Here is a 22,955-nt window from a genome sequence, read left to right as displayed (position 1 = left end):
TTTCAAAATTGATTTTCAAATCTTTTTCAACTAACTAATTAACTTTTTGTTTTGCTTCTTATCTTTTTCAAAACTACTTAACTAACTCTCTCCCTCTAATTTTCGAAAATTTCTTCCCTCTTTTTCAAAAATTCTTTTTAATTAACTAATTGTTTCAATTTTTAATTTTAAACTTGATTTCATTCCTAATTTTCGAAAATCACTAACCCCTTTTCAAAATTTTATTTTGGAAAATCTTCTTTCTCTCTCATCTCCTTCTATTTATTTATTCATCTACTAACACTTCATCTTACACAAATTCGAACCCCCTCTTCCATCTGTGTTCGAATTTTCTTTTCTTCCCTTCTTTACATTACATTCTTTTCTTCTTCTACTCACACAGGGGAACATCTATACCTGGGCAAAAAGGATCCCTATTATTATTATTTTTCTGTTTCCTCTTTTTCATATGAGCAGGAGCAAGGACAAGAACATTCTTGTTGAAGCAGACTCTGAACCTGAAAGGACTCTGAAGAGGAAACTAAGAGAAGCTAAAATACAACAATCCAGAGATAACCTTATAGAAATTTTCGAACAAGAAGAGGATATGGCAGCCGAAAATAATAATAATGCAAGGAGGATGCTTGGTGACTTTACTGCACCTAATTCCAATTTACATGGAAGAAGCATCTTCATCCCTACCATTGGAGAAAACAATTTTGAGCTTAAACCTCAATTAGTTTCTCTGATGCAACAAAACTGCAAGTTTCATGGACTTCCATCTGAAGATCCTTTTCAGTTCTTAACTGAATTCTTGCAGATCTGTGATATTGTTAAGACTAATGGAGTAGATCCTGAAGTCTACAGGCTCATGCTTTTCCCTTTTGCTGTAAGAGACAGAGCTAGAGTATGGTTGGACTCTCAACCCAAAGATAGCCTGAACTCTTGGGATAAGCTGGTCACGGCTTTCTTAGCCAAGTTCTTTCCTCCTCAAAAGCTGAGCAAGCTTAGAGTGGATGTTCAAACCTTCAGACAGAAAGAAGGTGAATCCCTCTATGAAGCTTGGGAGAGATACAAGCAACTGACCAAAAAGTGTCCTTCTGACATGCTTTCAGAATGGACCATCCTGGATATATTCTATGATGGTCTGTCTGAATTAGCTAAGATGTCATTGGATACTTCTACAGGTGGATCCATTCACCTAAAGAAAACGCCTGCAGAAGCTCAAGAACTCATCGACATAGTTGCTAATAACCAGTTCATGTACACTTCTGAGAGGAATCCTGTGGGTAATGGGACGCCTCAGAAGAAGGGAGTTCTTGAAATTGATACTCTGAACGCCATATTGGCTCAGAATAAAATATTGACTCAGCAAGTCAATATGATTTCTCAGAGTCTGAATGGAATGCAAGCTGCATCCAACAGTACTCAAGAGGCATCTTTTGAGGAAGAAGCTTATGATCCTGAGAACCCTGCAATAGCAGAGGTGAATTACATGGGTGAACCATATGGAAACACCTATAATCCCTCATGGAGGAATCATCCAAATTTCTCATGGAAGGATCAACAAAAGCCTCAACAAGGCTTTAATAATGGTGGAAGAAATAGGTTTAACAATAGTAAACCTTTTCCATCATCCACTCAGCAACAGACAGAGAACTCTGAACAAAATACCTCTAATTTAGCAAACTTAGTCTCTAATCTATCTAAGGCCACTGTAAGTTTCATGAATGAAACAAGGTCCTCCATTAGAAATTTGGAGGCACAAGTGGGCCAGCTGAGTAAAAGAATCACTGAAACCCCTCCTAGTGCTCTCCCAAGCAATACAGAAGAGAATCCAAAAGGAGAGTGCAAGGCCATTGAATTAATTACCATGGCCGAACCTATAAGGGAGGTTGAGGACGTGAACCCCAGTGAGGAAGACCTCCTGAGACATCCAGTGATCAATAAGGAGTTCCCCTTTGAGGAACCAAAGGAATCTGAGGCTCATCTAGAGACCATAGAGATTCCATTGAACCTCCTTATGCCATTCATGAGCTCTGAAGAGTACACCTCTTCTGAAGAGAATGAAGATGTTACTGAAGAGCAAGTTGCCAAGTTCCTTGGTGCAATCATGAAGCTGAATGCCAATTTATTTGGTAATGAGACTTGGGGAGATGAACCTCCCCTGTTCACCAATGAACTAAATGCATTGGATCAACTGAGATTGCCTCAGAAGAAACAAGATCCTGGAAAGTTTCTAATACCTTGTACCATAGGTACCATGACCTTTGAGAAGGCTCTATGTGACCCTGGGTCAGGAATAAACCTCATGCCACTCTCCGTAATGGATAAACTGGGAATCTTTGAGGTACAAGCTGCTAAAATCTCATTAGAGATGGCAGACAATTCCAGAAAATAGGCTTATGGACAAGTAGAGGACATATTAGTAAAGGTTGAAGGCCTTTACATCCCTGCTGATTTCATAATCCTAGAAACTGGGAAGGATGAGGATGAATCCATCATCCTTGGAAGACCCTTCCTAGCCACAGCAAGAGCTGTGATTGATGTTAACAGAGGTAAACTAGTCCTTCAATTGAATGAGGACTCCCTTGAGTTTAAAACTCAAGGACATCCTTCTGTAAACATGAAAAAGAGGCACAGTAAGCTTCTCACACTGCAGAGTCAACCAGAGCCCCTACAGTCAAACTCTAAGTTTGGTGTTGAACTCCCATATCCAAACTCTAAGTTTGGTGTTGGGAAGTCTCAACAATGCTCTGAACATCTGTGAGGCTCTATGAGAGCCCACTGTCAAGCTATTGACATTAAAGAAACGCTTGTTGGAAGGCAACCCAATTTTTATTTATCTAATTTTAATTTGTTATTATTTCATATTTTATTAAGTTCATGATCATGTGGAGTCACAAAATAAATAGAAAAATCAAAAACAGAATAAAAAACAGTAGAAGAAAAATCACACCCTGGAGGAAGGACTTACTGGCGTTTAAATGCCAGTAAGGAGTATTTGGCAGGCGTTCAACGCCAGAACAGAGCATGAATCTGGCGTTGAACGCCCAAAACAAGCAGCATCCTGGCGTTCAGATGCCAAGAATGCACACTGAGGAAAGCTGGCGCTGAACGCCAGAAACAAGCATGAAGCTGGCGTTCAACGCCAGAAACATGCTGCAGATGGGCGCTGAACGCCCAGAACAAGCATCAGTTCGGCGTTTAAACGCCAAAATTGCATGCAAAGGGATTTTACATGCCCAATTGGTGTAGGGATGTAAATCCTTGACACCTCAAGATCTGTGGACCTCACAGGATCATCTCAGGATCTGTGAACCCAACAGGATCCCTACTTTCCCTCCTCATAATCCTAGTTTTTTTCCACATCTTCTTCTTCATCTATTCTTTCTTCTTTTGCTCGAGGACGAACAATATTCTAAGTTTGGTGTGGTAAAAGCATAGCTTTTTTTAAAAGGGAAAACAAAAGCTTCCATCAAGGATCTATAGCTCAGTGGTAGAACATTTGACTGCAAATCAAGAGATCCCTGAGATACCTCAGGGGATACATTTTCCTCCACACAATTATTGGGAGCAACTAAGGGTGGAACATCAAGAGCACTCCATCATCCTTCATGAAATTAAAAAAAAAATCAAAGAGCAATGAGGGAGGAGCAACAAAGACAAGGAAGAGACATAGAAGAGCTCAAGGACATCATTGGTTCCTCAAGGAGAAAACGCCACCATCACTAAGGTGGACTCATTTCTTGTTCTTACATTCTCTGTTTTTCGTTCTCTTTATGTTAAGTGCTTATCCATGTTTGTGTCTTATTACATGATCATTAGTATTTAGTAACTTTGTCTTAAAGTTATGAATGTCCTATGAATCCATCACCTCTCTTAAATGAAAACTGTTTTAATTCAAAAGAACAAGAAGTACATGAGTTTCGAATTTATCCTTGAACTTAGTTTAATTATATTGATGTGGTGACAATGCTTCTTATTTTCTGAATGAATGCCTGAACAGTGCATATGTCTTTTGAAGTTGTTGTTTATGAATGTTAAATATGTTGGCTCTTGAAAGAATGATGACAAGGAGACATGTTATTTGATAATCTGAAAAATCATAAAAATGATTCTTGAAGCTAGAAAAAGCAGTGAATACAAAGCTTGCAGAAAAAAAAATGGCGAAAAAAATAGAAAAAAAAAAGAGAAAAAGCAAGCAGAAAAAGCCAAAAGCTCTTAAAACCAAAAGGCAAGAGCAAAAAGCCAATAGCCCTTAAAACCAAAAGGCAAGGGTAATAAAAAGGATCCCAAGGCTTTGAGCATCAGTGGATAGGAGGGCCTAAAGGAATAAAATCCTAGCCTAAGCGGCTAAAACAAGTTGTCCCTAACCATGTGCTTGTGGCGTGAAGGTGTCAAGTGAAAACTTGAGACTGAGCGGTTAAAGTCAAGGTCCAAAGCAAAAAAAGAGTGTGCTTAAGAACCCTGGGCACCTCTAATTGGGGACTTTAGCAAAGCTGAGTCACAATCTGAAAAGGTTCACCCAGTTATGTGTCTGTGGCATTTATGTATCTGGGGGTAATACTGGAAAAACAAAGTGCTTAGGGCCACGACCAAGACTCATAAAGTAGCTGTGTTTAAGAATCAACATACTGAACTAGGAGAATCAATAACACTATCTGAACTCTGAGTTCCTATAGATGCCAATCATTCTGGACTTCAATGGATAAAGTGAGATGCCAAAACTATTCAAGAGGCAAAAAGCTACAAGTCCCGCTCATCTGATTGGAGCTATGTTTCATTGATAGTTTGGAATTTATAGTATATTCTCTTCTTTTTATCCTATTTGATTTTCAGTTGCTTGGGGACAAGCAACAATTTAAGTTTGGTGTTGTGATGAGCGGATAATTTATACGCTTTTTGGCATTGTTTTTAGTATATTTTTAGTAGGATCTAGTTACTTTTAGGGATGTTTTCATTAGTTTTTATGTTAAATTCACATTTCTGGACTTTACTATGAGTTTGTGTATTTTTCTGTGATTTCAGGTATTTTCTGGCTGAAATTAAGGGACTTGAGCAAAAAAAATCAGATTCAGAGGTAGAAGAAGGACTGCTGATGCTGTTGGATTCTGACCTCCCTACACTCAAAGTGAATTTTCTGGAGTTACAGAACTCAAAATGGCGTGCTTCCAATTGCGTTAGAAAGTAGACATCTAGGGCTTTCCAGAAATATATAATAGTCCATACTTTGGCCGAGTTTAGACGACACAAAAGGGCATTGAACGCCAGTTCTACGCTGCAGTCTGGAGTTAAACGCCAGAAACACGTCACAAGCCAGAGTTGAACGCCAGAAACACGTTACAAACTGGCGTTCAACTCCAAGAATGACCTCTCCACGTGTAAACTTCAAGCTCAGCCCAAGCACACACCAAGTGGGCCCCGGAAGTGGATTTATGCATCAATTACTTACTTCTGTAAACCCTAGTAGCTAGTTTAGTATAAATAGGACTTTTTACTATTGTATTAGACATCTTCGGATCATCATATGATTTTTAGTCATCTTAAGATCATATTGATCACGTTTTGGGGACTGGCCTCTCGGCCATGCCTGAACCTTTTACTTATGTATTTTTCAACGGTAGAGTTTCTACACTCCATAGATTAAGGTGTGGAGCTCTGCTGTTCCTCATGATTTAATACAAAGTACTACTATTTTCTATTCAATTCAACTTATTCTGCTTTTAAGATATCCATTCGCACCCAAGAACATGATGAATGTGATGATTATGTGACGCTCATCATCATTCTCACTTATGAACGCGAGCCTGACAAACACTTCCGTTCTACATGCCACCAAGCTAGAATGAGTATCTCTTAGATATCTAATACAGGGGACCGAGTCCGAGTTATTAGTATCTTCGTGGTATAAGTTAGAACCCATGGATGGCCATTCCTAAGATCCGGAAAGTCTAAACCTTGTTTGTGGTATTCCGAGTAGGATCTGGGAAGGGATGGCTGTGACGAACTTCAAACTCGCGAGTGCTGGACGTAGTGACAGACGCAAAAGGATAGTAAATCCTATTTCAGTATGATCGAGAACCTCCAGATGATTACCCATGCCGTGACAGAGCATTTGGACCATTTTTACAGAGAGGATGGGATGTAGCCATTGACAACGGTGATGCCCTTACAGAAAGCTTGCCATGGAAAGGAGTAGGACTGATTGGATGAAGACAGCAGGAAAGCAGTAGTTCAGAAAAATGAAGGCATCTCTATACGCTTATCTGAAATTCTCACCAATGAATTACATAAGTATTTCTATCTTTATTTTCTATTTATTTATTATAATTCGAAAACTCCATAACCAATTGATATCCGCCTGACTGAGATTTACAAGGTGACCATAGCTTGCTTCATACCAACAATCTCCGTGGGATTGACCCTTACTCACGTAAGGTTTTATTACTTGGACGACCCAGTGCACTTGCTGGTTAGTTGTGCGAAGTTGTGAAGTTATGTTTGGATCATGGTATTGTGCACCAGTTTTTGGCGCAATTGCCAGGGAGAGAACGAACAACAAATTTTACAACCTCAGCGTAACAATTTCGCATACCAGCCACCTATCCTATCTCGGCCACGAAAAGGAGAACCGCTCATATTATATCTCGCGGTAGAAAGCCGGGCAATAGCCTCAGCACTAGTCAGAGAAGACAAAAGTGGGCAACAACCTGTCTACTTCATTAGTAAAGCGCTACAGGGATCCGAGTTGAACTACCAGAAAATAGAAAAGTTTGCCTATACTCTCGTTCTAACATCTCGACGACTTTGCCTGTACTTCCAGGCTCACACAATTAAGGTTCGAACTAACCAGCCCATAAAAGGAATATTGCAGAAAACAGATTTAGCAGGCAGAATTTTACAATGGGCAATCGAGTTATCCGAGTTCGACCTCCAATATGAAGCTCGGACGGCCATCAAATCACAGTATCTGGCCGACTTCATCGCAGAATTAACAGATGCCCTGGAAATCCCCACAGAATGGAATCTCTATGTGGACGGTTCTTCAAATAAGACTGGAAGCGGCACAGGTGTGATAATAGAAAGCAACCAAGGAGCCCAAGTTGATCTCTCTCTCTTAAATTCGGGTTCCCGACCTCAAACAATCAGGCGGAATATGAAGTATTATTAGCTGGTTTGAAGCTGGCTAAAGAGGTTGGAGCTCAAAAACTCAACATTTACAGCGATTCACAAGTAGTCACCTCACAGATAACAGGGAGCTACCAAGCCAAAGATCCCACCATGAAAAAGTATTTGGATAAAACCAAAGGACAGCTCAGACAACTTAGGGAATATAAGATCCGCCACATACCCCGCGAACAAAATAGCCGAGCTGACGCACTCTCGAAACTAGCCAGCACCAAACCAGGAGGCAACAATAGAAGCCTCATTCAGAAAATGCTACAGAACCCGTCAATCTTGGAAGAGGAAAAAGTCCTAGCCGTAACAAGTCAGGACCAAGGATGGATGACCCCCATAATTAACTACCTCAAAACAGAAACACTCCCCACAGAAGAAAAGGAGGCAAAGAGGTTAAAAAGGGAGGCACAGTACTACACTATCATAAACAACATCCTGTACAAAAGAGGGATCTCAATACCATTACTAAAATGTGTACCGACCAACAACACAAAGGAAGTGCTAGAAGAAGTACACGGCGGCATTTGCGGCAATCATCTCGGAGCACGAGCTCTCGCCAAAAAAGTACTCCGGGCGGGATTTTATTGGCCAACTCTACAGAAAGAAGCTACAGAATTTGTAAAGACATGCCCACCATGTCAGAAACATGCCAACTTTCACATCACCCCGCTAGAAGAGCTCATCAGTGTAACTTCGCCTTGGCCGTTTACAAAATGGGGACTTGATCTTCTCGGACCCTTCCTCCAGGGATCAGGACAAGTTAAATTCCTCATAGTAGGGGTAGACTATTTCACAAAGTGGATCGAGGTAGAGCCCCTAGCCAACACCACTGCTCAAAGAAGCCGGAAATTCCTATATAGAAACATTGTCACAAGGTTCGGGGTTCCACACTCTATCACCACAGACAATGGCACTCAATTCACAAATGCAGGCTTCAGAAAGTTAGTAGCCGACTTAAACATAAAACACCAGTACACCTCCGTGGAACATCCGCAAGCCAATGGACAGGCTGAAGCTGCCAACAAAGTCATATTGGCCGGGTTAAAACGGAGATTACAAGACGCAAAGGGAGCTTGGGCAGAAGAGCTTCCACAAGTTCTATGGGCGTATCGAACGACGCCACACTCCACCACAAAGGAATCCCCCTTCCGGTTAGCATACGGAATAGAGGCAATGATTCCAGTAGAGATTGAGGAAGGATCGCCTAGAGTGGTTCATTACAATGAGGGAGCAAATTTCCAACTTCAAAGGGAAGAGCTCGACCTACTACCTGAAATCCAAGAAAGAGCTCAGATCAGGGAAGAAGCACTAAAGCGTCGAACGGCTTCCAGATATAATCAAAGGGTAGTGCCGAGAAGTTTCGCAGAAAATGATCTCATCCTAATCCGAAATGATATTGGAACAACTCGCCCAGGAGAAGGAAAGTTGGCAGCAAACTGGAAAGGACCCTACCGAGTCGTGGAAGTACTTGGGAAGGGCTACTACAGACTGTCCGAACTCGATGGACGAGAGCTTCCCAGATCATGGCACGCCTGCAACCTAAGAAGGTACTACAGCTAAAAAAAGTAAAGATCTCACTACTGGATGCACTCTTTTTCCTGAAAAGTTTTTTTAATGAGGCACCAAGTTGAGACTCAGACACTATCCGACTTAAAGGGATGAAAAATTCCCACATGGATATATTTGCACTTTCCTTTAATAAAATATATTTTAGATGTTGTACAAGTTTTCAAGATGCATTAATCTGAAGCATTCATCGTCCGATTATAAAGCAACAGATCGGCATAAAGTGAAAAGCAACTTCACTGCACGATCACAATAAAGACAATCGTCCGATAAAGCTGAAAACGCGATTCACCTAAAAGACAATCTAAAGATAGCAACCACCTTCTACACATCGGCAAAGATGAACACAGAATAATGTAAGAAGTTATCGAAAGTGATCCGAAAAAGAACCTGACGAGGTCTTATGGATTGCTAAATAATAACTTAAAGACTGGCCGACGTAAAGAAGTCGGACCAAGTCAACCCAAGTTACAAGTAAACCCTGGAAAGCGGTATGGCCAACCCTATTAAAGAGGATTACTTTAACTTATAAGGGCCCGACATAACAAAGTCAGCCCAAAATGAACAAGTTATAAAAGTAATCCCTGAAAGAGACCTGACAAAGGTCCAAGAAAGAGGATTACAAAAATAACTTGGAAGAGACCGACATAACGAAGTCGGTTTCCTACAATGAACAAGTTATAAAAGTGATCCCTGAAAGAGACCTGACAAAGGTCCAAGAAAGAGGATTACAAAAATAACTTAGAAGAGGACGACGTAAAGAAGTCGACCTCCTACAAAACAAGTTATAAAAGTAATCCTTGAAAGAGACATGACAAAGGTCCAAGAAAGAGGACTACAAAAATAACTTAGAAGAGGACGACGTAAAGAAGTCGGCCTCCTACAAAAACCAAGTTATAAAAGTAGTCCTTAAAAAGAGATCTGGCAAAGATTCAAAAGAGAGGACTACAAAAATAACTGCAAAGAGGACTAACGTAAAGAAATCGGTTATGAAAGTGCTAAACATACAAGCAAAAGCGAGAAAACCGAAAAACAAGTTGGGCCCACACAGCCACAACCTCAAAGGATCCAAGCTACAAACAATAAGTACAAAGCAATTCAAAGAGGCTGAGCCGCAAGATTCCAACACTCTCAAAAACCAGAAGAGATACCAAGATAAATGCAAAAAAACGTGATATAATCTACAAAAGTTAGAAAGCTTCAGAGGCCAGCAAAATCTACCTCAAAAAGCTAGAAAGCTACCTTTGTTTTCCAAAATAAAAGTTGCTAGGCAAGCGACTAGAAAGTGTCAGCAGTTAACAAAACAATAAAGAGTTTAAAAGCCCACAAGCCGGGCTAGCTACACAAATGTTCAGAGAGAAATCAGCAAACATCGGGAGCCTTCTTGGCAGCATTATTAGGGGGAGAAGGAGGGCGAGTCTGAATAGGCACAGCATCCACAGTTCCATCCTCCTGGTTCAGAATCTGGCAATCCGGATCGGCTACAACCGGAGGAGCTGAAGAAGTCGACACTTTGGCAGAGGACACAGGGGGAGGTTCAACATCATCATCCTCGTCATCAGGGACAATCTTGCCATCCCTGACAATGTTATCCAGGCTGAAGAGGTTAAGGTCGGCCTCGGGAGCAATAACCCGAACTTGTTCCTTCAGGTTCTCGTAAGCAGCAGTTACACTGCCAACGAGATGACCCTGAAGCTCAGAGTAATCTTCTCGGGCACTCTCCAGCTCCCCCCTCAGACGCATCACCTCCCGATAAGACGTAACGTAGCTATCCTTATGCATCAGTGCCATGTTCTCGGCCAGCCGCACAGAAGCTGCCAAAGCAAGAGAATTTGCCTTCTCGTTCTCCAAATCCTTCTCCAACTTGGCAACCTTTACCTCAAGCTCCTCTTTAAGGCCCTTCATCCGATCGAACTCCTGCTTCGTCTCCTCCATAAACTCTTTGGTGGCATGGAGAGGAATATTCTGAGCAGTTCGGTACAAAGCAACCCCCATATACGCCATTTTTACACTGTTTCGAGCCATAAATTCCAGATGGCGAAGGATAGACACATCGTCCATAGGAAGAGCACCGTAGGGACCGATTTGCTGATCCACAAATTCGATCTCATTGAAGTTGGGAGCATCAAAGTTGAAAGGCTCAGCCGTTTTTTGTTTCTTATTGGGAGGAGTGCCAGAAGGAGCGGCAGAAGTTGGTGGAGGGTCAGCCAGACGAACTCGAGGAGTGGGGATCACCTTCCTCGCCCCAGGAGAACTCTGGCATGGACGGCTTCACACGCACTTGGGAAGATCCCTCCCTGGCCGCCTTGACCGAGATGTTTTTAGCAGCAGTCGCCTTCTGTGCTCTTTTAAAAGCCTTCATGGATTCATTATTCTTCATTGCCTCTGCAAATAAAACACAACAGTAAGAAATTAAGCTGCAAGTCGGAAAGGCATTTACAAGCAATATAAACAAATAATAAAAGGAAAATCAGGAACGCAAAATACCCAGCTCGGTTTGAAGAAGAGAAGAATTGGTTAAAAATTTCTTTGTATCAAGATGGGAGGTTGACCCCAGTGTTCTTCCAAGACGGTCACAAAAGCTCGCTCAGTTTCATCCAACATCTCCTACGTGTATCTGGACACTCTCACATCTTTTTGCATTCCAAGGGAAAGGCGGGCTCATCATTTTCATCTAGAAAAAACTAACGCTTACATTCTAGCATCTCTCAAACAAGAATATAAGACCTTAAATAGCGAGCATTTTCATAGGAAAAAGACAAAACGCAAAAAGCACAGAAAGTCATCAAAACCACTATCTTCCTACAGTTTATCAGTAAAGAACAAGCATGCATCCCCAAACATCAAAGCACGACAAGTAGAAAGCGTCAAAGATACTTCCTTTTTTAGGATCAAACAAAATTATCACTCAAAGTTTCGAAACCAAAAGCACTAACAACAGGCAGAAGCCATAAAAACAGCAAGCAACAGGAAAAGCGAAAAATCATGCAAAGAGGCAAAAAAACTACAGAACACACCACGATCAGGCATAAGTAAAGGCAGAAAGATCCAAACTTTCTCTAGCCAAAATAAAAACTTTCTCAAAATAAATGGCGTAAAGGAAGGAAGGAAGAAGAACCAAACCTGGAAAATGGGAGAAAAGCTGCAAAAGAAAGCAGAAAAACGGAAGGCAAAATCCAGAATCACCCCTCTTCCACGAAAACAGCAACAAAGCAAGCGTCGTAGGAAGGAGCTATGGACTCAAAGCCAGAAACAGAAAGCGAGAGAGTAAAGGGAGAAGTTACAAAGAAAGAGTGAAGAAGAGAAACTGTTTCCTGAGTGTAAAGTTCAAAAATAAAGAAGTTAAACGGGGCAATTAATGCCAAATTAATTGGGGCATTAAACCCTCGCACGTTCCCCATAACAAGGCGCTAATACAAAAGCGCGCGCTTTTAGAGGAAAACGTTCTACATTCAAAAAGGTTCTACAAAAGAGGAAGTCGACAAAATGCTCGAGTTCGGCTTCACCCGAGAAGGATCGAAGTCCTAAAACCAAGACTCGACCTCCAAAAGAAAGACCGAGCTCGAGCAGGGGCACTGTTCATACCCTGAGTCGAGTTATCCGACCCGGGATGATCGGCGACAAAGCGACTGACCTCTTCAGGTCAGACTATCCGATCTCTTCCCAAAAGAGCTCGGCCAAATCGACAGGAAAGCCCAAAAAATGGGCCCAACTCAAGGAATATGACCCATATCCAAAGGCAGTCCAAGCCTATAGAGATAAGGTCGGTTCCATTGAAGATAAGCTGACCTCACCAAAAGATAAGATAAGATAAGATAACTAAGTTATCTTATCTAAAAAGGTCACTCTACAACTACTATAAATACACTGGAGCACCCAGGTATAACTCATACTCTGATTCTACAAAAAACCTGCTTAATACCCGTGCTAACTTAAGCATCGGAGTCTCTTGCAGGTACCCCCCACCCTCGGGTGACCAAGGATCAGCAGTGCAGCAAGTCCAACAAGTCAGACACAACAGCTCCAGCCGCCACCAGCCAGCCGGACACGCCATCTCCGACCAGTACAGAAGATCTCATCCGAGATCGACCTCCAATTTCAGGTAACCCCCGAAACAGCAACAAATAGTAAGATTCAAGAATGGCATGACTGAATACTCAAGTCCGACTTTATGAAGCTCGACCTCGAGTAGGGGCACTGGCTTATTACGAGAGCCAAGTCCAAAATTATTAAAAACCAAAGACAACATTCTACAATGATATCAGAGCACAAAAGAAGAACTCGATCTCCTTCCAAAGCAAACTCAGATAAGAAAAGAGGCTTTGAGAAATTCTACAAGGAAGTTGGTAACTTTCAAGTTCAAAAGAAAAGCTCGATCTCCTTTCAGAAATTCGAGAGAAAACTCGAATAAGAAAAAGAGATTTTGAGACAAAGGATGGCTACGAGGTTCGCCACAAATGACCTCATCCCGATAAGACATAATATCAGGTTACAGAGGTCGGGCGAAGAAAAACTGGCAACAAACTGGATAGGACCCTACAAGATTGCTGAAATCTTAGAAAAGGGCTACTACAAAGTGTCTAACTTCAAGGGTGAAAAACTGTCAAGGTCGCGACACACCTCCAATATAAGGAGATCCCATAATTTCTTATGAAAAATGATTTTCTACAATTAACACACACCAATTGAAGCTCGATAAACCGCGAAAATCACAGGCCGATCATATAGAAATCGCTTGGATGAAGCGACGAGGAATCAATTGGTGGAAAGAAGTTACATATGCGAATTGGAAAGAAAACACCTCGAAACAGCTCGGGCCAAACGGGTTGAAAAAGTTGTGTTTAGAATAAGTCACAAAAGTAACTTAACCAAATATGCCCCTCGAGGCATAAATACGATTTAACAACTCGACCCTCACGAATGAATCGTACAAAATCTCAAGCCCACGATCTTATCTCTACGAATAAATGACCTAGTCGTATAAAATGGAACAATTTCACAAAAACAAGTTGTTCAAAGAAAATTTGTTCTAGCATTCACAACAACCTAAGGACAAGATTTTTGAAGTAAACGATTTGTATCAAAACAAGTCGTAAGAAATCAGAATAAGTTTTAGAAAGGTGATTTGTATTAAAACAAGTCATGTATCCTCAAAACAACTCGAACTGAACGAGTTATACGAAACTAGGACAAGAAATATTCTTTGGTTAAGCAAGATGTGCTAAAACTCATACAGAGCCTACAAGCCTTAAAAAACTCGGAAAGAACGAGTTATACAAATCAGTTCTAGAAAAAGGACTTGGCCAAAAACAAGTCGTTTAAAGAGGGAAAAGTATTTATAACACGGCATGGGCATAAGGGTAAGTTGACGCGATCATTAAAGAAACGCACTGTTACCAATGTAACTGCTTCCACGTGTAAATGCGAAAACCCTAACAGACGCGACGTTTGATTAGACTTTGGCGGTTAAGAAATTTAAAATCACGTCGGTTTTAAAAATCACATCAGCTACAGACCCGAGTTCAATACTCGAATCCAACTCATAAGTAAAAGAGATTGGACTCGAGTAGGGGCCTGTTCCTACCCTGACCCAACGCTATGGCCCAGGTTCAAATACACCAAAAGGCTCAATCCAAAGATTGGCCTTCGTTATTCACTGACCTCTTCAGAAGAGGTCAGACTCAACACATACTTCTTTTCAAAGAAGTCGGGTTCAAGAGATAGCTGGCAGATAACACTTATTAAAATAAGTAACTGCCCCTAAAATCTCTCAACCCACTTCTAGAAGCTATATCCCAACAATTTCTAGATAAAAGGGACAGTTATCCACCTAAAAAGGTGGCACTACTCCAACGGTGGTTATTGGTTCACCACTATAAATACACTGACACTCCTCAAGTATCACTAAGTTTCAATACATTCTAAACCTGTTTAACCACATGCTGACTTAGGCATCGGAGTGTCTTTGCAGGTATCACCCTCCATCTCTTAGAACACACAACTCGAACGGCGGCTTCTCGACGTAAAACAAATTGGAGACCACCTTCTTTTAGCGTTTGAATCTCTCATTCAAGTCCAACCATCCAGTTCTAGATAAGCCCCGGAACACTATCCTAAGTAAGTTTATATTTTAAAAAGTTACGAAAGAAAATGATCTATCATAATAGATTTCTGGCAGTGGTGTAATAAAATGCCGAAATCGGGGTTCCGGACTTCAAATTATGCTTAAATACATTTAAATGCTCCGCATTCGACCGAACCACACTTTTCTCGTCTCTCAAATCAATCATTTTCCATTTTCCACTCCTTTTTCACACACACTCTCTCTCTCGGGTCAGGGTCAGGCGCCAATCATCGCTATGCTCTTGCTCCTCACCTTTCTCTCCCTCTCCCAAAAGATTCCCCCAACCAATTCACATCACAAACCATACTCTGCATGAAACACGCACACGCACGCAGACACACTCTCAAACTCAAACTCAAACTCAGCTTCTCTTCTTCACTCTTTCCGACCTCTCTCCTCTCAAATTTCTTGAAATATATCAAATACCAATTCTGGTTTTTTAGGGGCTAAAGAGACAAGTTTCTAGGTACCTAGACCCTCAAATACCAATTCTGGTTTTTAAAATTCGTAAGCTTTAGGGTTTTCTGACTGTTGCACCCTTCGAATTTCAGGTAAATTCGCGTGTTTCCGTTTTGATTCACTCTTTCTCTGATTTTCCAATTCCAAATTCTGAGTCCTAATTGTTTTTGTTGTTTGAAATTAACCGCTCGATTATAGCCCGCTTTTAAGTTGAATTTGCTCTTTGAGTGCAGCGGTTATTTTCATAATGATTGAAGGGATTTCTTTCATGGTTATTCTGAACTCTAAGGTTTCTGAAAGTACTTTTAATTTTTGGTTTTGGGTTTTGGTTTGAAGGGTTGTTTTACCCTTTGGTCAAGACAAAAATATTTTGTTTATTTATTGTTTATTTAGCACTAATTTGGGTTGGTTTTATTGTTGCGATCACCTGCTTTATTAAATGGTGTTGGTAACCGCTAATACTTTATTTTCGAGCATCCCTTGATATGCTATTTTCTTTCCGAATGGGGGGAAAAAGGAGAGAGAGAGAAGAATTGGCAGCTCGAGTTTAACTACAAGGGGCCTTTCTAGTTTTAATATATTATTTTCCCCTCACTCACTTTTTTTATATTGAAGCAGAATCTTGTGTTTGTGCTGAAAACTGTTCAAAAAGTTTTTGTTCTTTATTTATTTATTTATTTATTTATTTTTTTGTGCTATCTATATGGGGATTGATCTTTAATCATGGTATGCAGCTTCAGCTGCTGCTGATTCTTGAGGGGAGCTTGGGTTTGTGTAATTGGATATAGCTTGCACTTTTTTATTGTACTAGAGGGAAATTCATACATATGTACCTATTGTGATTTTCGGGTAATGGAAACATACCGCTTTTCCTCTGCCCCTCCTAAAATGTCTGCATTGGTAGGGAAAGAATAAAACAATGAAACTTCCAAACTCTATTTAGTAGAAAATAGAATATTCCCAATCTTGGTGTGATTAGCTTTTTACAAGTTTTGTGGTGGTTGCCATATCTATTGCAAGGGATCTTAATTTTCCTGATCAAGACAAACACTAATTGATGTAATATCTTACTAGTCTGTGACTGAAGCAGAAGGGTGATGCAATGAAGCAGTCTTTTGATCCTTCATCTTTGGGTAATTATCTAAATTCATTTCTGTTTTGGTTACCATAATGAGTTCTACGTTGAACTAATTGTATTGTTTATTTTATTATTACAAATAGGTCCTTCAAAGATTGCATCCATAAATATACCTAGAGGAGTGGGGTGCAGTGCACGGGGGGTTTCATCTGGATCTGATTCATACCATGCGTCATCTGATGCTAGTCTCTTTTCCAGTTCATTACCTGTTCTTCCACACGAAAAGTGTATGCCATATTTTTTTACAGCACCTTTAGTCTTGTACTCCATATTATAGAAAAACCTTTTGACCCATTTTTTGCCAACTTGCAGTGAACATAAATGATACTGAAAATGGTTATCAATCTGTTGATGACATCTCATCTGGCTTTGAAAAGCTTCAAGACAAGGGTTCATTAGAAGGTGTCGGTGCTCATGCAGTGGGAACCACGCTTCCTGATGATGAAGAGGAGCTTTTGGCCGGCATAATGGATGATTTTGATCTAAGTGGTTTACCTGGTTCTCTTGAGGACTTGGAAGAGTATGATCTTTTTGGAGATATGGATCTAGATCCTGATCAGGATGGTTTCAGTGCGGGCATGTCCAAATTGAACTTCTCCGATAGTGTTGTTAGCAATGGTTTGCCTCATTATTCTTTTCCTAATGGTGTTGGAACTGTTGCTGGAGAACATCCATATGGAGAGCATCCTTCTCGAACGCTATTTGTCCGAAATATTAACAGCAACGTGGAGGATTCAGAGCTGAGAGCTCTTTTTGAGGTTAGTATAAGGTAGTCTGATTTAAATAGACAATTTTGTATGTACGTTTATTTGCTTGTTGAGTTCAATAGTATGCCAACTTTGTTGGTCTTGACATTTGGATATCTTTGTTAACAACAAAATTATGTAAACAAGACAAAATTGTTTAGAATTTAAAACTATTTACTGTAGATATTATTTCTGGAGTTGTTCGGACTTCTGAAATGATGAGGTTCCAAGTAATGAAAAATAGTATATTCTATTTGTATAGTCTAAGTTCCTATTTGTTTGAAACCTTTTCAAGGAAAAGAAAAAAATGAACATTTTTAAAGAATATGCACAAAAAGAGTGCAAGATAATTAGATGCTTTCGTCAGGAAAAATAATTAAATCAAAAGATGCTACGACAGTGCTTCTTTCAAAATCAAAGTTGAGAGAGAATAGCATCTAAAGTAAAGATCTAGAACTAAATTAAACTAAATTATCATAAAGTATAGTATTTAAGCTTAATGAATAGCTTTTGGCGGGCATATGCTAAGTTAAAAATAAATTGGTTGTTTTGGTGTTTGTGGCTACAAGTTAGAAACTCTCTACTGACGGGAGATTAAGGAGGAAGGCATGGAGATGATTAATTGACAAATTGCGTAATTGTAATGTGAATTTTGCTTGCATTTTCCCCTTTCAATGAAGTGCAAGTCTCCCAAAAGTTAAATCAACATTGTGGGACTAAGAAGGAAAGTAGTTTACCTGTGAAGATGAAAATTAAAAGCTTTTGCCATACCTTTTTCTTTCTTCAGTCAAATATATATTGCTCAAAATTCTGAACTGTAACACAGTTGCTTCTTTGTCTCAAAGAAAGCAAGTGCTATATAAAATAAATCATGTTGGGGGGAGGATTTTGTTGTTATAGACTTTCATGTCTCAAGATTGTGCTGAACCCTATATATGACAGCACAACTACTGTGAATTTTGTATCTATGTATTTATAACTGTAAATTAATTTTACTTTTTGAATACTTGATATGTTTCTACGAATAGAGTTAATCATGAACTTAAATCTATATTGACATGACTCCTTAGAAAGTTCTAATGTGAGCCTTAAAATAGTTTTAATTTCAGATGTGAATCCTTAGTTCCAAATGTGTGCATATTTGTGGAAGGTAGGAAGGGCCTTTTCTCATTATTTTTCTGTATACATTTTAAACATTGTAAATAGAAACAAGTGGCTGCAATTTGTTTCTGGAACACATTAAATGTGCTTCATTATCCCTGATCAAGGGTTAATTAATTAACTGATATATCATTCAAAATTTTTGCTGTAAGAATTGTTAATTGTGATTTTATATTATTTTCCAGCAATATGGTGATATTAGAACCCTCTATACTGCATGTAAACATCGGGGTTTTGTAATGATATCCTATTATGACATCCGTGCTGCTCGAACAGCTATGCGTGCATTACAAAACAAACCTCTGCGTCGCAGGAAACTTGACATACATTTCTCAATACCAAAGGTATTATATTCTCCTTAACCTACTTCACAGTCGTCCTAAGTTTTTCTTAGTAATTGAATGCCTTGACATTCTTGTACTTGCTTTCTTTTCTTGCACATCCCAGGATAACCCATCAGACAAGGATATCAACCAAGGAACCTTGGTGGTTTTCAATTTGGATCCATCTGTTTCAAATGAAGACCTCCGTCAAATATTTGGGGCTTATGGAGAAGTCAAAGAGGTGATTCTTTTATTTTTCTGAACTGCTATTGTCAGATCTATTGAGATGTGGGTAGATGTGCCTCTGTTTCTGTGTCCTTTTTAGTTCTCTAACTAAAAATAACCTTATTTTTAATGATCAATATCTTTGCAGATAAGGGAAACTCCTCACAAGAGGCATCATAAGTTCATTGAATATTATGATGTCAGAGCTGCAGAAGCAGCACTAAAATCATTAAATAGAAGTGACATAGCTGGTAAACGGATAAAGCTGGAGCCTAGTCGGCCTGGAGGAGCTCGTCGAAAGTGCGTACACCAATTATTTGAGATGCTTTTGGTTGATTTTTATTTTTATTTTGTGATATTCATTGTTTACTTTTGGTTGAATTTCATGCAATGTATTAACATATCATTGTTGAACAGAGTTATGGTTTGGCGAATGTGTTTTCTGTTAGCTTATCTTTGTTGGTACTTGGATATAGTTTAATGTTCTCAGAGTGGCTCAAATGTTATGATTTTGCTAATAAGTGTTTGTCTGTTTGGCTTAGCATGGTGCTTGGATAATAGCATAAAGTGCCCAATTAATATTTTTAGCCATTGAATTATTGTAAAATTAGCTTTGTAAATTTATATTGTGGATAGAAAATTTACCACTAACGGTTGCTTCTTGAACTTCAAAACTTTTGCTGCCTTCTTTTCTAGCATTTATGTTTATATATCAATCTAGTATTGATAACATTTGCGCCTCTTAGTTTATTGCTCCAACTAAATCAAGAGCTTGATCAAGATGAAGCTCGGAACTTTCGGTATCAAGTGGGTTCACCTGTGGCCAACTCTCCACCAGGTAGGTTCTTGTGATCTTCTTTGCAGACTTAGGCTTGATTTGGTAAAGCTTTTTGAAGAGGTGCTTGTGCTTTTTAAAAGCACAAGCTCCTCATTTTGTGTTTGGTAAATAAAAAAGACCATGTGCTTGTGCTTGTAGCTTTTAAAAGATGGGGATACTTTTGAAAGCAATTAAGGTGGAGCTTTTCAAAGTTGGCTTGTGTTTTTCAAAATTTAAAAGTCTAATATAACCTCATATATTAACTAATTTTCAAATTTAACACTTAAATTTATGTCTTTTATAGTATTTTTAAATTTAAAAAGCTGTTTTATTAAATGTAATTGTGGTTGCTTGTGTTTATTAAAAGTCATTTTTAATTTGATTTACCAAACATAAATGCTACATTTTTTAAAAAGTAAAAGTTTTACCGAACTAAGTCTTAATTATGATGTTCTTCCATCTGTTGTCTGTTGTTGAATTAAGCTGATAAAGCTTTTATTACAGGTAACTGGATGCAGTTCACTAGTCCTGTCGAGCAGAATTCTATGCAAACGATCAGTCATTCTCCTGGCTCTAGGATCATGAGCCCAACAACTGGTAGCCACTTGCCAGGGCTGGCTTCAATTTTGCAACCTCAGGTATCGAATACTGTGAAGGGTGCAACTATCGGCAAGGACTTTGGAAGGAGCAATCACGGAGAGCACATTTTTACCAGTATGAATTCAACGCAAGGAACTACTTTTCAGTCACATTCACTTCCAGAGCCAAAATTCAGCCAATATCGTGGATCTTTGTCCTTGTTTGGTCCATCAACATCAAAATCAAATGAATCTTCGATGGAAACCTTGTCTGGGGCACAGTTTTTATGGGGAAGTCCAACCCTTTACTCAGAGCGTAATAAGCCTTTAGCTTGGCCAAGACCAGCTGCGGTGCATCCATTTACATCAAATGGCAAGGGGCATGGCTTCCCATACTCAAGTCAAAGTACTTCCTACGTTGGGGCATCCCATCATCATAACGATCATCATGTTGGTTCTGCTCCATCAGGTTTGCCACTAGAGAGGCACTTTGGTTTTCCTGAGTCACCTGAAACTTCGATCATGAATAATGTTGGTTATGGAGGCATGGGTCTGGGGCACACTGATGGAAATTACATGGTTAAAACAAGTGGGTCTGTTAATGCTGGCATTACTATTCCGAGAAATATTTCTGAGAACGGTTCATCAAACCTTAGAATGAGATCTTCTCCTAGGCTTAGCCCCGTGTTTTTGGGCAGTGGTCCATATGCAGGACTACCACCTACTATCATGGATAGTTTGACCGACCGTTCTCAGAGCAGATGGATTGAGAACAATGAAAGCCAAGTTGATAGCAAGAAGCAATTCCAGCTTGATTTGGATAAGATTAAATGTGGTGAAGATACAAGGACTACATTAATGATAAAGAATATTCCAAATAAGTATGATTGACTTTGGTGGCTGTTTATTGACCTCTATTGTGACATTGGATGCTTTGATGATTCATTAGTTGCTGATAACTTGCAGGTACACTTCAAAAATGTTATTAGCTGCCATTGATGAAAATCACAGGGGTACATATGATTTTCTCTATCTCCCAATTGACTTTAAGGTACATTTTTTGCTTGAACAAGTTTTAAATTATGTACAGCTTTCTTCGAAATCTAGAAGCTGATTTTCTATTGTTGTTTGTAATTGCAGAATAAATGCAATGTGGGATATGCATTTATCAACATGTTGTCACCCGCTCTTATTATTCCATTCTATGAGGTAGGTTTCATCAACTCTACTGATTCTCATATCCATCTTCAATAAAATTACTTGGCATTTAATGATAATATCGTAGAATCTATTAAAGAATCCCCCTCAAATGGTAGATTCACTAACTTGTTTGATTTTTCAGACATTCAATGGGAAGAAATGGGAGAAGTTTAATAGTGAAAAGGTTGCATCTTTGGCATATGCTCGAATACAAGGGAAGACTGCACTTGTGAGCCATTTCCAAAATTCAAGTTTGATGAATGAAGACAAGCGCTGCCGCCCAATTCTCTTCCACTCAGAGGGTCCCGAGACGAGTGATCAGGTAGTGTTATCGACTACTATGTACCCAGTAAACAAATAAATACCTGGTTTGTTTAATCTTCGATGCGATGCTCTTCATGAGGTTGATATTTGGAACTAGTTGCTTTGCATCGTCGTCATAATTTTATCGTTTGGATATATTTTCTCCTGAAATGGAGTTATGGATATCTAACTGCTGTGGGTGCATATGTACTGTAGATCATACAAGAGCATCTTCCCTCCAACATTTTGGAATGTTCAGGCACTTAAGCCGATTGAGCCGTCAAGTGATTTTGCTGGGAGTCCGACGAAGGACGGATATCCCGTAAGCTGAGACAAGTTAACATCATATCTGCAGAATTGGTCGGATATCCCGTAAGCTGAGACAAGTTAACATCATATCTGCAGAATTGCATAAAACGAAACCTTTTGCTGTTAATGTAAACTTCTGCAGGCGCGTCACTGGTTCTGCATATATTTAGGAAATATAACTAAAGGGTGTAGATTCTGTATCATAGTCATTTTAAGGAGTATTTTGCGACCAAGCTATAAGAAGCTTGGACCATTTTGACTGGTTTGCTTCACAGGTAACTTATGTTGATGGTGGAGACCAAGGGCTGAAGATTTGAGCAAATCTGGTTTTCATTCTAGGGAAGGTGTCTCACTTGTTTTGCTCATCATGTGCTTTCTTTTTTCTTTTATTTTTTGGGGGGCGGGGGGCCATTTCGGGGTTTGTTTTTTTAGGGATTTTGTTTTTATTTTTGAAAAAATGTCAATATGGTTAGAGCTTATTTAGGTCTGAGAGTGAGAGTCGGTTGGTAAATTATTAGCATGGGGTACACAACGAAATTGTATAGGGAGAAATAAGACCACTTGTTTCTAAATGCCTATAATGTACCGCTACTGTTGAAAACGACGTGTATAAAAGTGCGCTTTTATGCGAAAACCTCTGGAATATCTTGGTTTAATTAATTAATTAAATTTTATTTTAACATTTATTTCAGTTAACTCTTTCTATTTTTCCTTCATTCTAAATGGTCCCGGAAAAAATTTCTTCATTCTAAATTATAACTCGACTCAACTCCGCCAACTTAATGACGTGTTCATGCACAAACGGTTCCAGAGTGGAGTAAATCGCAAGGTTTTGAAACCAGATC

The 22,955-nt window shown here is 39.5% G+C and overlaps 1 protein-coding gene and 1 non-coding gene across 2 annotated transcripts; one reads left to right on the top strand and one right to left on the bottom strand.

Annotated features, from left to right (window-relative positions):
• Positions 1-982: 982 nt before the first annotated feature.
• On the bottom strand, positions 983-1,090 carry LOC112738750 (small nucleolar RNA R71). The gene has a single exon (XR_003169693.1). It is a non-coding gene; the product is annotated as a small nucleolar RNA R71 (small nucleolar RNA).
• Positions 1,091-14,878: 13,788 nt separating this feature from the next.
• LOC112732275 (protein MEI2-like 5) lies at positions 14,879-22,744 on the top strand. Its single transcript, XM_025780936.3, has 13 exons — positions 14,879-15,402; positions 16,385-16,443; positions 16,532-16,675; positions 16,761-17,206; positions 18,541-18,699; positions 18,803-18,919; positions 19,052-19,203; positions 19,650-19,741; positions 20,225-21,179; positions 21,265-21,349; positions 21,439-21,507; positions 21,641-21,820; positions 22,018-22,744. Exons 2-13 carry the CDS (start codon positions 16,413-16,415, stop codon positions 22,066-22,068), a joined length of 2,481 nt encoding a protein of 826 aa, XP_025636721.1. The 5' UTR covers positions 14,879-15,402; positions 16,385-16,412; the 3' UTR covers positions 22,069-22,744.
• The last annotated feature ends 211 nt before the right edge of the window (positions 22,745-22,955 follow it).

This window comes from Arachis hypogaea, chromosome 13 (assembly GCF_003086295.3).
Source record: "Arachis hypogaea cultivar Tifrunner chromosome 13, arahy.Tifrunner.gnm2.J5K5, whole genome shotgun sequence".
Taxonomy (NCBI): domain Eukaryota; kingdom Viridiplantae; phylum Streptophyta; class Magnoliopsida; order Fabales; family Fabaceae; genus Arachis; species Arachis hypogaea.
This window is presented reverse-complemented; position numbering and strand designations above follow the sequence as displayed.